Below are 15,480 nucleotides of genomic sequence, written 5' to 3'. Positions count from 1 at the left end.
TGACAATATGTTCTTGAATTAGAATTTCTAACATGTATTTGATAAGTGTAAACCCTTGATTTGTTCTGTATCAAAACCCTTGTTTCTTGTAAGACTGTGTATTCTAGTATACTTGAATCATGAATTATTGTTCTATGTATAAATTATACCTATTATAATTTATATGTACTTTCTGAATGTGTATTTAACCATGTTTGCATGTAATCCCTTACTCAACATGTTACAAAGGTAGTTAAGCTGATGAAATAACTATTATATTTATATACATATACAATTTTATATATAAGTAAAATTTAAATGACACTCGGACAAATAACCGGTACTATAAGCCCACATCCAAACAAGGAAAAGGACCCAGAATGAGTTATCAGTCCTAAGTCTTTTAAATCTTATATATATATATATATATATATATATATATATATATATATATATATATATATATATATATATATATATATATATATATATATATATATATATATATGTACAAAGATGAATTTTGGGGAAAAATATAAGTTTATAAAAGAGTTTAATGTTTTGAGTATTTTTAATGATTTAATGTTGTTTTATCATGATTTGAAATCATGATTTTATAACACAAAGTTCTTGTGTTATGCTTGTATTCCCCCCCTTAAAACAGTAGAAATTATGAAAATACGGGGGTATGAACTCACTTGATAGGTGGTGAATCGGACAGAGTTTCGTTTCACGAAAAGGAGTTTATTTGTCGAGAAACCGGCTTAAATTGGGCAGAGTTTCGACTGGAGAGAGGTTAACTTCTCGGGAATCTCGGGGCTTCGAGGCTTGCTTAGGGTTTGAGGCTTGATACCGGGGCTTTAGGGGTTGTGTATGAGTTTGTGGAAGTGGAAAATATGAAAAAGAGTGAAATTTAGGGTGAAAAATGTAAATTATTTCGGAACCCTCGCATGCCTTATATAGGCCGAAGCTTCGGACCCGAGGCCATGCGAGGCTGACGCGTGTCGGACAGGTGGCGAAGGAATGGGCTCATTTCGGACAGCAGGCTCGCAGATGGAAGGTTCGGACTGGACCGGACTTCGGTCCAATAGGAGAAGGGCACGTGCGAAGGGGGCGTCCGAGGAGCATCCGAGGGTGATGTCCGGGGTGTCTCCGGTGTGTCTCTAGTGAGGTTGTCCGAAGATGACTGGACCACGGAGTTGGTCAAATTAGAAGGTGCCACGCAAGGCTTCGGTCCAATCAACAGCCAACACGTGCGAGGATCACGTGTCATGCGAAATTGCCCGATTTTCTATTTTTTCTTTATTTTTGTGCCAAAAACTTGCGAAAATCATAACTTTCGCATACGAGCTCCGTTTTTTGCGTTCTTTATATGCACGCGTAGGTAAAATCATACTCTACGACTTTTGTTTAGACTTCGTCGGCTAATTTTAACTTTATTGTTAATATTATTATTTTAAACAAACCGGGACGGGAATCCGTTAAAAATTCATAACTTCTTCATCCGACGTCCGTTTTTGTCTGTATTTTTACCGTTGTACTACTACCGACGAGACCTTCAATTCTCGTTTAGGTTGTGTCGGCTAAAAATCGCTCGATCTTTATTTCGAGTTTTTAGTTGTACATTGCTATACTGAAATTTAGAAAAATCGTAATTTCCTCATACGAAGTCATATTTTGTCGTTCTTTTTATGAAAGTTCTCGGTTTAACATAAACTACAACTTTCATTTGGATTGTTAAGGCTAAAAAGCCTTTTATTGAAAATTTAGTTTTTACACTGAACAGTGTTTTGCTGGTTTTATCGCGGATTTTCGATTGGTCATAACTTCTTCGTTATAACTCGGATTTCAGTGTTCTTTATGTTTTTGGAAACCTTGTTACAATCTCTATCACTTGGTTCATCCCAATAGAGATTGTTTAATAATTTATTATTAAGGGTCAATTATGTAAATATACACAATATGCTAAAATTTCCTTTTATTATTTAAAAAGAAATACAAATTGACCTACATTATTACATAGGTTTGAAATAACGATTTGTTACACATGAGAATTTTTCTTAATGGATGCATGCACATGAGACTTAGGAACATATTGCTTTTCAGAATTTGAACATAGTCCAGGGTGTTTCACAACTTTTGGTGTGTTACGAGCTTTGATTGGACGTGACGTTTCTAGTGGGTAAAATCTAAAGGCGAGATTTTTCTTGTTTATCCAGACACCATATTTTGTCAACGGTCCGGAAGGTGTGGTCGGGGTCTTGTGACCGGTCCTTGGGCGATGTTGGGTTGTAGTGCCCTTGGGACTTGAAAAAGTTTTGTCTCTACGGAGAAGTTGGTTGAGGTATACATCAGGGAGGTCGTGGCATGACATGGGGTGCCAATTTCTGTGGTTTCTGATAGGGACGACCGGTTTAATTCCAGATTTTGGAAGAGATTCCACGACGAGCTGGGTACTCGTCTGCATTTCAGCACGACCTTTCACCCGCATAAGGATGGTTAGAGCGAGCGGACCATCCAGACATTGGAGGATATGTTGCGGGCGTGTGTTCTGGATTTCGGTGGTAGTTGGGATACATATCTTCCGTTAGCAGAATTTTCATATAATAATAGCTACCATGCCAGCATTGATCGATCTCCTTTTGAGATGTTTTATGGGAGAAAATGCAGGACCCCGATATGTTGGGGAGCGGTCGGTCAGCGAGTCATGGGGAGTACTGAGGTGGTACTCAAGATGACCGAGTTGATTCAGCAGGTTCATAACAGACTTTAGTCAGTTCAGAGTCGGCAGAAGAGCTATGCCGACAAGCACCAATCAGACTTGGAGTTTCAGGCTGGGGATATGGTTCTCCTGAAGGTGTCACCTTGGAAGGGTGTTATTCGATTTAAGAAGCGGGGCAATTTGGGCCCTAGGTTTATCGGTCCTTTCAGGGTTATAGCCCGGGTGGGCAGGGTAACATATTGACTGGATCTTCCGGAGGAGCTTAGTCAGATTCACAATACTTTTCATGTCTCGCAGCTGCGGAAATGTTTGGCTGATGATTCCGCAGTGGTTCCATTGGAGGACATTTAGGTGGATGACTGCCTGAACTACATTGAGAGACCTATAGCGATCCTCGACAGGAAGACAAAAACCTTGCGGAACAAGGTTGTGGATTTGGGCCATAGAAGCCCTAAAGTGGGCTTGGATGCCTTTTTGGGTTTTCTTTTATGGATTTGGGCCTTGGAGGAAACGAGACCCAATAAGGCAAAGGTAAAGGAGCCTTTTTGCCTTAAGTCAAGAATTAGGGTTTTGGACTTTCGGGTTAGAATTCGACCTAATTTCTAATTAGGGTTTTATGTTTGTGCGATAGGGAGAGGAGTTCGCGAGTCATTCGTTGTGTGCGATTTGATACCTACAGTCTGAGGTGAGTCTTCATTCGTAATATCCATGGGTCGAAGGCACCAAGGCTGACACACTAGTTTATCTGGTAGTGTGATGAATCTCTTTGTGATAATTTTCAATTATGCCTGTATTTATTTGATAACTCTGTGATTTCAGTAGTTATATTATGTGGTAGTGTTGGGGGTGAAATAGACTCGATATCCGGTTGAAATAGACTCGATATCCGGTTGAAATAGACCGAAGGGGATTGCAAGCACCCAGATATGCTTGATAGAATCCAATTGAAATAGACCGAAGGGGTATGCAAGCACCCAGATATGCTTGGCAGTATCCGGTTGAAATAGACCGAATGGGTAGACAGGCACCCATATATGCTTGGCAGTATGTTTGTTTAATATGTGGTATTTTGGGGGAACTCACTAAGCTTTGTGCTTACAGTTTTTAAGTTTATGTTTTAGGTACTTCCAGTTCGAAGGGGAATGACTCGGCTTGATCGCACCGCATCACTCTATGATTTTCCGCACTTAGTGATTTTGAGAAGTTGTACTCTGATAACATGATACAATTATACTCTTTGACTATTTTGATATCAGTTTCCTTATGAATTGAATGAATTTAAAAACAAAATTTTATATGTATTTTTGGGATGTTACAAAAAATTTGAATTTTTAAAATTTTTCCTGCCTATGACCGCCGAGGACCGCCAAGCCCGATTTTGACCAATTTCCGCCAAACACCCTAATTGTAATCGGTTCAATGCCGTCAAACGATTAATTGGTCGCCGAGGTCGATTTTTGCAACACTGGTTTTATTATAGGAATTATGATTGTTTTAACTCTTTAAACATGAAATGGATTCTACCAACCCTAATGACAGACAAAAACATAAAAAATTACTTATGGATAAAAAATTCCAATGTTATTTATAGCATGTCAATCTATATTAATAAATGAGATTCATTTTATTACATGTCATTCTCTCGTTTAATTGGATACTTGTCACTTTCTTATTTTTTTGTATTATTTAATATTTACTTATTATTTGTGTGTTTTTTTCCCTTTTTATTCAAATTTCACCTACTAAATGTCACATCATATTATATAATTTTATTAATATATTAATTAATATATATTAATTTAGATATGAAGCTTTGTGTTTATTTCAAGAATGTCTTTGACGCATTCGGGTAAAAGGATTCATTTCACATTTCAAAGAAGAAAATTTTCACTGGTTGTATGTTTTGCGACGACAATAAATAAGAGTGAAGGATAGTTACTATCGAAGGTGGTGTTGTTTTAGACAACCAATGTTTATTCATCGATGGTTGCATGTTGGATTGTCCAAAGTTAAAAGAAAAGATATATTAAAAATATTAATTTTATACAATTATGATAAACTTAGCAATATGACATCTAATATTGTATTTAAAGAATTATTTGGAAATTTGTGATTCATAACAATTTTTTACAATATGTTAATCGTTTTTTATTAGTATAGGTTCAATTACCTACTTATCATCATTTCATTTGTATATATTTTAAAACTTTACTTTAAAAAATATGTAATGTTTACATCCTGATATTCAGTACAATTATTTAAAATATATCAATAATTTTTTCATTTGTATAGATTGAATTACTTACTTATTCATCATTTCGTTTTTTTTTTCAAAACTTACTTTAAAAAATGTTTAATGTTTATTCTTTGATATTTAATTTGTTTTAATCAACTCGTATAATACACGTCTCTAACACCTAATTTAATGTATAACAAATTTTGCTTCAAGTAAACACATTATTTTATTTGATTATGACATATATAAAAAGAAACTTTTATACACTTTAACTTTCTCTAAAAATGTATATTTGTCTTGTTGTTGAATGTTGGATGTCATCTTCATCCTCTCCGTCGCACCCATCTTCGCCTTCTACATATGTTTGGATTTTAAGCCCTTGTCATGTTAGAGGAAAAAAAATATAAACCCGACAATATAAAATATGAAAACTACCCACTAAAAAGTTGAAGACATGAAAACACATTTTGACAATAATAGGAGATCAGAACAAACTCAAAACATTAATAAACTAGTAACAAAAACCGGTCTAATATAATAATAATAATAATAATAATAATAAAAGAATAATAAATTAAATTAAATCAGACGAATCGGGCTCAATAGAGGCCATGAGTTCATTAAACTTAACTTGTGCCAAAACTGGCCCTTATGTGCAAGTTAACACCTCTATGGCTCTACCAATTTACCAAACACTTGCCGTTTGCAAATGTCTGAGACAGTTTTCACAGGCTCACAATTGGTTTAAAGCAGACTAACAAAGATTTGAAAAAGGCCCAAATAAATCCAATTCCAAGACATAGTTACTTCATAATCGATACCTCATCACTTATCTAGTGCGCTCTCTACTGACTTTTCTTTTTCGATATTACCTATTAAAATCACAAAATGTTACTTAATTAGTAATAATTGTATACATATCTGCTTAGATGTTTTATTGCATAAAAAATATCTGTTAACCTAGTTTTTGACTCCATATTTCAACGAAGCTTCTTGAAATTTTGAATCAGAAATGGTCGTTAACGTAATACTAACAAAATGTATGAACTTTACAGAAACAAGCTTAATCATTTAAATCTATTTTACAGTAGGGTATATAAATCCATATTTTTTTAAACATAAATATCTAAAGGATAAGTTAAACGTAAAGGGTATATTATAGTCAACTTCTGCCTTCTATTATAAGAAAGTTATAGTCCACGTATATTACATAATCACTAAAAACATAATTACTCAGTTGTCAATAGAACTTAGGTAACCTATTGTTAGCTTACAAATTACAATATAGTCTCTTAAATACCGATATAAAAAGTATGTTGCTTTAGAATGAAATTTACTATAAATATGTCTCTTTTTATTCCAAGTTGCGCATGCAGCATATCCACATATTTGATCATTAATTTAATATGTGGTTGATATTTTTATTTGTGTTTTTTTTATTCATCTACTTAAAATAAAAATGATTTGATCATACCATACCTTTATCATGATTCTTTTTCAATTAAAAAAAACAGTAAAAATGATAAAATTATAAACTATCAAACTTCTTACTTACAAGATAAACCTCACTACATAGATCCTACACTACACTCTTTACTCAGTATTGTTCTATCCTAACAAAGATCAAGAACACGAAACCCTAACCGAGAGTTCTAAGAGAAAAAACAAATGAACATCAGATAGATAATTTGGAAAGTATAGCACACAAAAATACGATACAACTTTCATAGTACAATTAAAGCTCTATATGGCACAAGCATCCAAGTTGTATCTCCACTTTGGCAAGAATACCCAGTAACCCCTCAACCTTTAGTGCAAGTTCCAAAATGTTCAACTTTAGTCCCTAACAAACCTCCACTAACGAAATTAAGCAGTAGTACCCATACTTGCTGGGTGAATAAGATTGTAAGGACATATACATTATTTCTAACAAAAAAAAAATCGAACCATTTTGTTTTAAATAGATGAATAAAAAATACAAGTGAGAATATCACCTCGCATTTAATATACATCATATCTTCTTTCATATTATCATTGACATTATAAACCCTTATATTACATCACCACCGCTACCTTTAACATATCAAAACGTAACGAAATATATTTATTATTATTCGTAAACAGTTGCACGTCCACATAGTAGCCGTGTGTTTGCCTAAACCCCAAATGATTTTCTACAATATAATTAGAATAACAAAAACTTAAATTTTGTATAATATAACGACTATAGGTTTTGTTTGGTGATCAATATATTGATAATACTTCGTGTTGATATGTTTATATTTTATATAATTAATTTGTAGATTATTAGATTATGAGGTTTCTAATTTGATTTATTAATATTTATGTTTTATTATTCATTTTGATTTACTTTTCATAATTGTCTCTTTTACATGTTAACGTTGAACATCCCGAATGTCATTTATAAGACACAACAGTTTTATCTCATTTGGGGTCGTCTCATACCCTAATTCCAATGAGATTTCTAGAGTATGTTGTTGTTTTTGTTGTATAAAGACTTATAAAATATGTTCAACTTTAGTCCCTAACAAACCTGCACTAACCAAATGAAGTCATTAGTATCCATACTTGTTTGGTGATTAAAATCGTAAGGAAACATACATTATTTCTAACAAGAAAAAAAATTGAATCATTTTTGTTTTAAATATTTGAATAAAAAACACAAGTGAAAATATCACCGACGTAATATTTTCTTTCATATTGTCATGAAATTATAAACCTTTATATTACGCCACCACCGCTAGCTTTAACATATCAAAACGTAATGAAATGTATTTATTATTACTCGGAAACAGTTGCACGTCCACATAGTAGCTGTGTATTTTCCTAAACCCAAAATGATTTTCTACAATATAATTAGAATAACAAAACTTAAATTTTGTATAATATAACTCCTATAAGTTTTTTTGATGATCAATATATTGATAATACTTCGTGTTTATACATTTATATGCTTATATTTTGTATAATTAATTTGTAGATTATTAGATTATGAGGTTTCTAATTTGATTTATTCATATTTATGTTTTATTATTCATTTTGATTTACTTTTCATATTTGTCTCTTTTACATGTTAATGGTGCACATCACGAAGGTCATCTATAAGACACAACAATTTTATCTCATTTGGGGCGTCTCGTACCCCAATTCCAATGAGATCTATACGATATTTTGTTGTTTTTGTTGTGTAAAGACTTATAAGGTATGTTCAATTTTAGTCCCTAACAAATCTGTAGTAACCAGATTAAGTCATTAGTATCCATACTTGTTTGGTGATTAAGATTGTAAGGAAATATACATTATATCTAACAAAAAAATTGTATCATTTTTGTTTTTAATAGTTGAATAAAAAACACAAGTGAAAATATCACCTCACATTTAATATACATCATGTCTTCTTTCATATTGTCATGAAATTATAAACCCTTATATTACGTCACCACCGCTAGCTTTAACATATCAAAACGTAACGAAATATATTTATTATTATTCGGAAACAGTTACACATCCACATAGTAGCCGTGATTTGCCTAAACCCAAAATAATTTTCTACAATACAATTAGAATAACAAAACTTAAATTTTGTATAGTATAACTCCTATAGGTTTTGTTTGATGATCAATATATTGATAATACTTCATGCTTGTATGTTTATATGTTCATATTTTGTATACTTAATTTGTAGATTATTGGATTATGAGGTTTCTAATTTGATTTATTCATATTTATGTTTTATTATTCATTTTGATTTACTTTTTATATTTACCTCTTTTACATGTTAATGGTGCACATCCCAAAGTTTTTTTTGGAAATGGAACTTCCCTAACGAGGGTTTCCGGGTCAGCTTTCGCGCACCGACTAATCCCCCGCTGCAAATATGAGGCTTTGCCTCATGCCCTGGAGTCACTGCAGGCGAACCTCCATGGCCACAAGGGAATCCCAAACTTATCTATAAGACACAAGTGTTTTACACTATGGATATTTACCCCTCCTACCCCAATTCCAATAAGATTTTTAGGGTGTGTTGTTTTTGTTGTATAAAGATTTATAAAGTATGTTTGACAATAAATTTTTAAAAAATGTAAGAAATTTTAACTTTTTTGCTTTAAAAAAATCAAATTAAAAAAGAAATATGAGTTTAAAATTTTTGTTTTAAGCCAACAGTCGTAATTTAAAAACTACAATTTCAAGATTTTTATCGAATATTTATATACAACTTATTTTTTTGAAAGATAAATCTAACCTGTACTCATAAAATACTCTTAATTCTACATATGTCCACAAGATTTGAACTCCAAACATCAAAATGGGAAGAACAATCTATCCTGATATCACTAAGTTAGAAGCCATTTGATATTTGGGTAAATAGCATAAAAAACATTCCGTTTACACCAAAATTCTAATTTGACACCGTGTTTTTTTTTGTCTCAAATTTGACACTGTGTTTTCCAATTTGTTACAATTCTGACCACTTGACCAGTTAACCAGGTTACATGATGACGTGTCAGTTTTGATGATGTGGCATGCTGACATGATATGCTGACGTGTCAAAATTGAATTTTTTTTCCACAAAAAACACTAAGTTTTCACTTTTTTTCGATTTTGACACTAAGTTTAATTTTTTCTTTCAATTTTGACACTATGTTTTTTTGTTCCAAATCGAACATCATTTTTTCCAATTTTGTTCAATTTTGACCATTTTCCATTTGAAACTGTATAAATATATATTTTTTATTACATTTTAAACCATATAAATATATTTTTTTTTTGTTTAAAAACCACATTTTTATTTAAATACAAGGTTTTTTTTTTTTTTTTTTTTTTTTTACATTCAAAGTATAATGTATAAATATGCATTAGTTATATCATGAGAATCAAACTAACCATAAGCTTCTAATAAGATGTGAAAATTTCAGGGGTTGCAAACTTGACATCCGAGTTTTAATCGACTACACGCCTCCAAACCTACAAACTCATTTTAAAGTTGCGTATTTAATATAAAATACGGTTTTTATATAACTAATACATATTTATACATAAAATTATGGTTTGAATGTAAAAAAAAAAAAAAAAAAAAATAAAAAATAACCTTGTATTTATACAAAACTATGGTTTTTAATTGAAATGGAAAATGGTCAAAATTGAACAAAATTGGAAAAAATGATGTTCGATTTGGAACAAAAAAACATAGTGTCAAAATTGAAAGAAAAAATTAAACTTAGTGTCAAAATCGAAAAAAAAATGAAAACTTAATGTTTTTTGTGGAAAAAAAATTCAATTTTGACACGTCAGCATATCATGTCAGCATGTCACATCATCAAAACCGACACGTCATCATGCCCACGTCAGCATGTAACCTGGTTAACTGGTCAAGTGGCCAGAATTGTAACAAATTGGAAAACACAGTGTCAAATTTGAGACAAAAAAAACACGGTGTCAAATTAGAATTTTGGTGTAAACAGAGTGTTTTTTATGCTATTTACCCTTGATATTTCTATATAAATATATAATTTTAAGCTTTAACCTTTCGGCTACCATTTTGATTTTTAGTTTTGGGCTTTAAATTACCAACTTCGTTTCAATTTTACTTTTGCAAAAACACATCATACATACTTATAAAGCTAGCATTTTTCCTTGAATCTCATGCATTTGAAACCCCCATAAAAATTTGCAAACACCTCATGCATTTGAAACCTCTTATTTTAATGAATATCACTCAAAAGTCTCTTAATAATGATTAACAATTCAAAGGTTTTATAACTTATATAATATATTTAATAAACAATTAATGGATACTCTACTATAAAAAGGTCAATCTTTTTGAGTAGACACACAAATACAAATCACATACAAAATTCACAAAGAAAATAAGTTTAAAGTTTTTTGTGTTGGTTTGAGGGCTTTGAACAATTTTTCGAGCCATGTTATTATGTTGAAGTTTTTAATTTGTAAGTTTGTTATATACTAATTCTTTTTTGTATTTTCTTGATTTAAGTATTCTTTTAAGAATATCATTGTATGTTGTGGTTGAAATTTTAATTTTAATTAGATTAGATTCATGTTATCGATCATATGTTATGGAAGATGATATATATAATATTTAATTAACTATTGTATATATGTTTGTATGTTCATGTTGCTTCAAAACAATAATTAATTAAAAATCATGGATATGTCATATTATCCATATTATCTATTTAAGTCTTTTTTAAAATGCAAATTGTCTATCTTATCACTTTATATTTTAGTAAATGTTTAACATTTTAATTATAACAATAAGTGTTTTTTAAAAGTTTCTTTCACTTATTAATAATAACACGTGGTTTTAAAATTAATAAGCAATAATAATAAATAATAAAATCAAATTACATGGATATGTCATATTATCCATGCAAGTCTCTTTTGAAATGCAAATTGTCTATCTTATCACATTATTATTTAGTGTATGTTTCACATTTTAATAATAATATTAAGTGTTTCTCAAAAAGTCTTCTTTAACTTATTATTAATAATAAGTGGTTTAAAGCTAATGAATAACAATTTTAAATGATAATAACATCAAATTATAAATTACATTTAGCTATAAATAAATTGTATTTTAAATGAACATCATTATTGAAATTAGAAAATGATCGCATAAATAAAAATATAATTAATCAATAATAATAATTGTTAAAAATTATACTAAATAGATAATTATATTTAATTCTATTAATGAGGAATGTGAGTTGATGTCAATGAATATATTATTGTTCAAAATAATAGAGATTATATATATATATATATATATATATATATATATATATATATATATATTAGTGTAAAAATATTATCTCAAAGTTAATGTCAATAACATAATCATTTTAAACATATATTTTTCAATATTTTAACTAAATATTTTTAATCTTCGTTGCGCAACGCGCGTGAATTCGTCTAGTTTATATTCGTCTGGTTTATATGTATATAATAAAGTTGTAGTTAACTGTGAAGTTGGGATATTTTAAGTATCGGAAAAGACAGCGATATTTATATGTTTTTATCTCTTTTTATTTTACTTATATATATATATATATATATATATATATATATATATATATATATATATATATATATATATATATATTTTTGGTCTCCACTCTCTCCATCACCCCTCTCTCTCCCCCGCCCTTCTTCTTCACTGGTCCATCCAGACACTGCCCATGCGGCCTCTGATCACATCCAGATAACGAATCACACTCTATTTTGCGTGTGTGTTTCTTTTCCACAGATCCACTAGATCTCTTCTTTTTCTTTCTTATCTTTCTTCTTCTTACTCATGATAGATGCATTGAATTACAAGATCAGACCCTCCGATCACTTGCAATCAGCCAATTTAACTGATATTATGATGCTATAATGCTCGAATCGAATTGGGTTTTTGAATTGTAAGAGTAAATCGCAGGAACAAGGCTAAATTTTTTAGATAATCAGTGAGACAAGTTCTTGATCTTCCTTCAAGTTGAATTGGGTATGAAATTGAAGACGAAAGCTCATGTTTTACTAGAACTCATCGAGCTTCAGTGTCTTGCGAAAATTGAATTGAAGAAATTGGAGTAAAGGTTAAGCTTTTCGTACAAAGGAGGTATGCTTTTAGGTTTTCAATTTTTGTTTTCCCTGAATTTATTGCTATTAAAGGTAATTTCTTTCATGATATTCATAGTTTTTTCAATACCCAAATCAGGAAATGTGCGTGCATCTCTTTAGGACTTCTTTTGGTTAATAGTTGTTGTACTTGATATGATTTAATTCTTGTTCTTGTTTCTGAAATCCTAATTATTTGTTATGAATGAATAAATCAATAAACATGGTCAACGACTTCAATCCTCAATGAATCAATAACCGATTTTTGTGGGTTTTTATCTTTTTATCAATTTATCATTCATACCCTCTTAAAATCTCATTCTCACAATCTCACTATTGACTTTCTATGATCTTGATGAAGAAAAATGGCAACTCCAGTTGACCCACCAAATGGGATTAAATCCGAAGGGAAACATTACTTTTCTATGTGGAAAGCGTTGTTTGAAATCGATACAAAATATGTTCCAATCAAGCCAATTGGTCGAGGTGCATATGGGATTGTTTGTTCTTCTGTTAATCGTGAAACCAATGAGAAAGTAGCAATAAAGAAGATACACAATGCCTTTGATAACCGGATTGATGCACTCAGAACTTTGCGTGAACTCAAACTTCTTCGACACCTTAGACACGAAAATGTTATTCGTTTGGTAGATGTTATGGTGCCCATTCAAAGGAGAAGTTTTAAAGATGTTTATTTGGTTTATGAGCTAATGGATACAGATTTGCATCAGATTATTAAATCGTCTCAAGCACTTAGCAATGATCACTGCCAATACTTCCTCTTCCAGGTAATTGAATGATTGGTCTGCCTTATGTAATAAGTCTTATGACAAAACATGTTGTACTGAGTATGACATGTATTTAATAAATTCTAGTCCTAGCTCAATATATTATATTGAACTAAAACTAGAATTTATGTGGATAGGACAAAATTTATAATTTTTTGTCCTTTCCAAAGGTGGCACATAGAGTCGCACTTGATTTCTCCTTTATGCAAAAGACTTGATACACTCCTCATCTCATTAGCCCTAGAAACTTCTCTGGTCTGTCTACTTCTTTTATGTTTTGTTTTGTTTTGTTATGTGTGTATACGTGATAACATTGGACATGATAAGACTAGAATGGACTCGTCATGTTTTTTATAGCTAATTTTGTGATGAGATGAGAAGGACATTTACGTCTTTTAAATATACGAGAGAACGAGTCCATGTCTCACCTTTTACGACGTTTTTAGGTAGGACAAAAAAAATTACAGTTTTTGTCTTATTGACATCAAGCTAAAGTCTAATAATATACTGGAATGTCCCACCTTGTTCCATCTTTTTAGATAGGACAAAAAATTGCAATTTTTGTTGGGATAACGTAATTTCAATAAACTATAATGTCCCACCTTTTTAGGTGTATGTTGTTAAATTGACACACTACAATCTCATTATCTCATTGACATATCTATCAAAAATCAACCTATAATTAACTATTTATACCAATTTTTTTCGGAAAACGTGCATTTTTAACCGATAAAATTACTTCAAAAACTAAGTAGGATGTCTATATCGTAAAATTAAATGTTTTTTAGCAAACCCATTTTAGGTGGGACAAAAATTATGGTCAAAGACACACGAAATACACTATCTACTACATAAAAAATGGGATCTAAATATATGTACAATTTTTAAGTAATACAATTTTTTTTTTTTATCAGTTGTTGCGAGGCTTGAAGTATCTACACTCAGTAAACATCCTCCATCGCGACTTAAAGCCCGGAAACCTCCTCATAAACGCAAATTGTGACCTAAAAATATGCGATTTTGGGCTAGCACGTACAAACACTGGTAAAGACCAATTCATGACCGAATACGTAGTCACCCGTTGGTATCGAGCCCCAGAGCTTCTTCTCTGTTGCGACAACTACGACACCTCCATTGACGTATGGTCAGTTGGATGCATCTTCGCTGAACTTTTGGGTCGAAAACCCTTATTTCCGGGAACAGAGTGTTTGAACCAGTTGAAATTGATTGTCAACATACTCGGAAGTCAAAGAGAAGATAATATCGAGTTTATCGATAACCCAAAAGCGAGAAATTACATAAAGTCGCTTCCTTTTTCACCTGGGACTTCGTTTTCTCGTCTTTATCCTCATGCGCATCCGTTAGCGATAGATCTGTTGCAGAAGATGTTGGTTTTTGATCCTTCGAAGAGGATTAGTGTGGTGGATGCGCTTCGTCATCCTTATATGTCGCAACTTTATGATCCGAATACTGATCCTCCGGCTCAAGTTCCGGTGGATTTGGATATTGATGAGGATTGGGGGGAGGAGATGATAAGAGAGATGATGTGGAAGGAGATGATTCATTATCATCCTGAAGCTGTGGCTGCTGCAAATTCTGAGGTAATGTTGTAAGTTGTAGCCACCTATCTTAATCTTACACAGTTACAGTTGTTATGAGTTTAATAAACAGGGGAGATTGGGAGATGATGCATTTCTAGTTTATGTTGTTGAATGCAAAACAATCTCTGTTTATGTAAATAGGTGTGTGTTTTTTTTTTTCACTCCCACCCCATAAAGGAGATAAGAGAGTTGTTTGTGTTAAACTCTTGGAACTTTGTTCTTGTTGTACATTAAGTTATATGATTATATTAGAACTAAAAGGGTTGTTGTGTTAGGAGTGTGAGTGTTTTTTTTTTTTTTGTTTTTTTTTTTGATAGTTGTGAAGAAATTAAGGTTCTCTTTGTTTTTTTAAAGCAAAAATTCATGAAGTCTGCGATCATTACTGTAAACCCTGCAGCAGAAGATGTAGACGAAATGGCTGCAAACTGTAATACAAATCATGTTTATCTTTTAACATTTTGCTGCAAATTTTAAAAAAATAAAATAAACTATTTTATATAATGAGAATAATTT

General features: G+C 31.4%; 1 protein-coding gene across 1 annotated transcript; it reads left to right on the top strand.

The window, feature by feature from the left end:
- The first annotated feature begins 12,237 nt into the window (after positions 1-12,237).
- Positions 12,238-15,116, top strand: LOC145108362 (mitogen-activated protein kinase homolog NTF3). The gene is made up of 3 exons (XM_079045381.1): positions 12,238-12,579; positions 12,940-13,366; positions 14,281-15,116. The coding sequence occupies exons 2-3, from the start codon at positions 12,944-12,946 to the stop codon at positions 14,977-14,979; spliced, it is 1,122 nt and encodes a 373-aa protein (XP_078901507.1). The 5' UTR covers positions 12,238-12,579; positions 12,940-12,943; the 3' UTR covers positions 14,980-15,116.
- Positions 15,117-15,480: the final 364 nt, after the last annotated feature.

This window comes from Lactuca virosa, chromosome 4 (genome assembly GCF_052849685.1).
Source record: "Lactuca virosa cultivar CGN04683 chromosome 4, Lactuca_virosa_CGN04683_v6, whole genome shotgun sequence".
NCBI lineage: Eukaryota > Viridiplantae > Streptophyta > Magnoliopsida > Asterales > Asteraceae > Lactuca > Lactuca virosa.
Note: the sequence above shows the minus strand (reverse complement) of the source record. Positions and strands in the feature narration are given on the sequence as shown.

Excerpts from the sequence above, each read along its gene's own strand:
- LOC145108362 (XM_079045381.1), top strand. The coding sequence starts at position 12,944 with ATGGCAACTCCAGTTGACCCACCAAATGGGATTAAATCCGAAGGGAAA. Across the intron at positions 13,367-14,280 it reads GCCAATACTTCCTCTTCCAG|TTGTTGCGAGGCTTGAAGTA; the intron begins GTAATTGAATGA and ends TTTTTTTATCAG.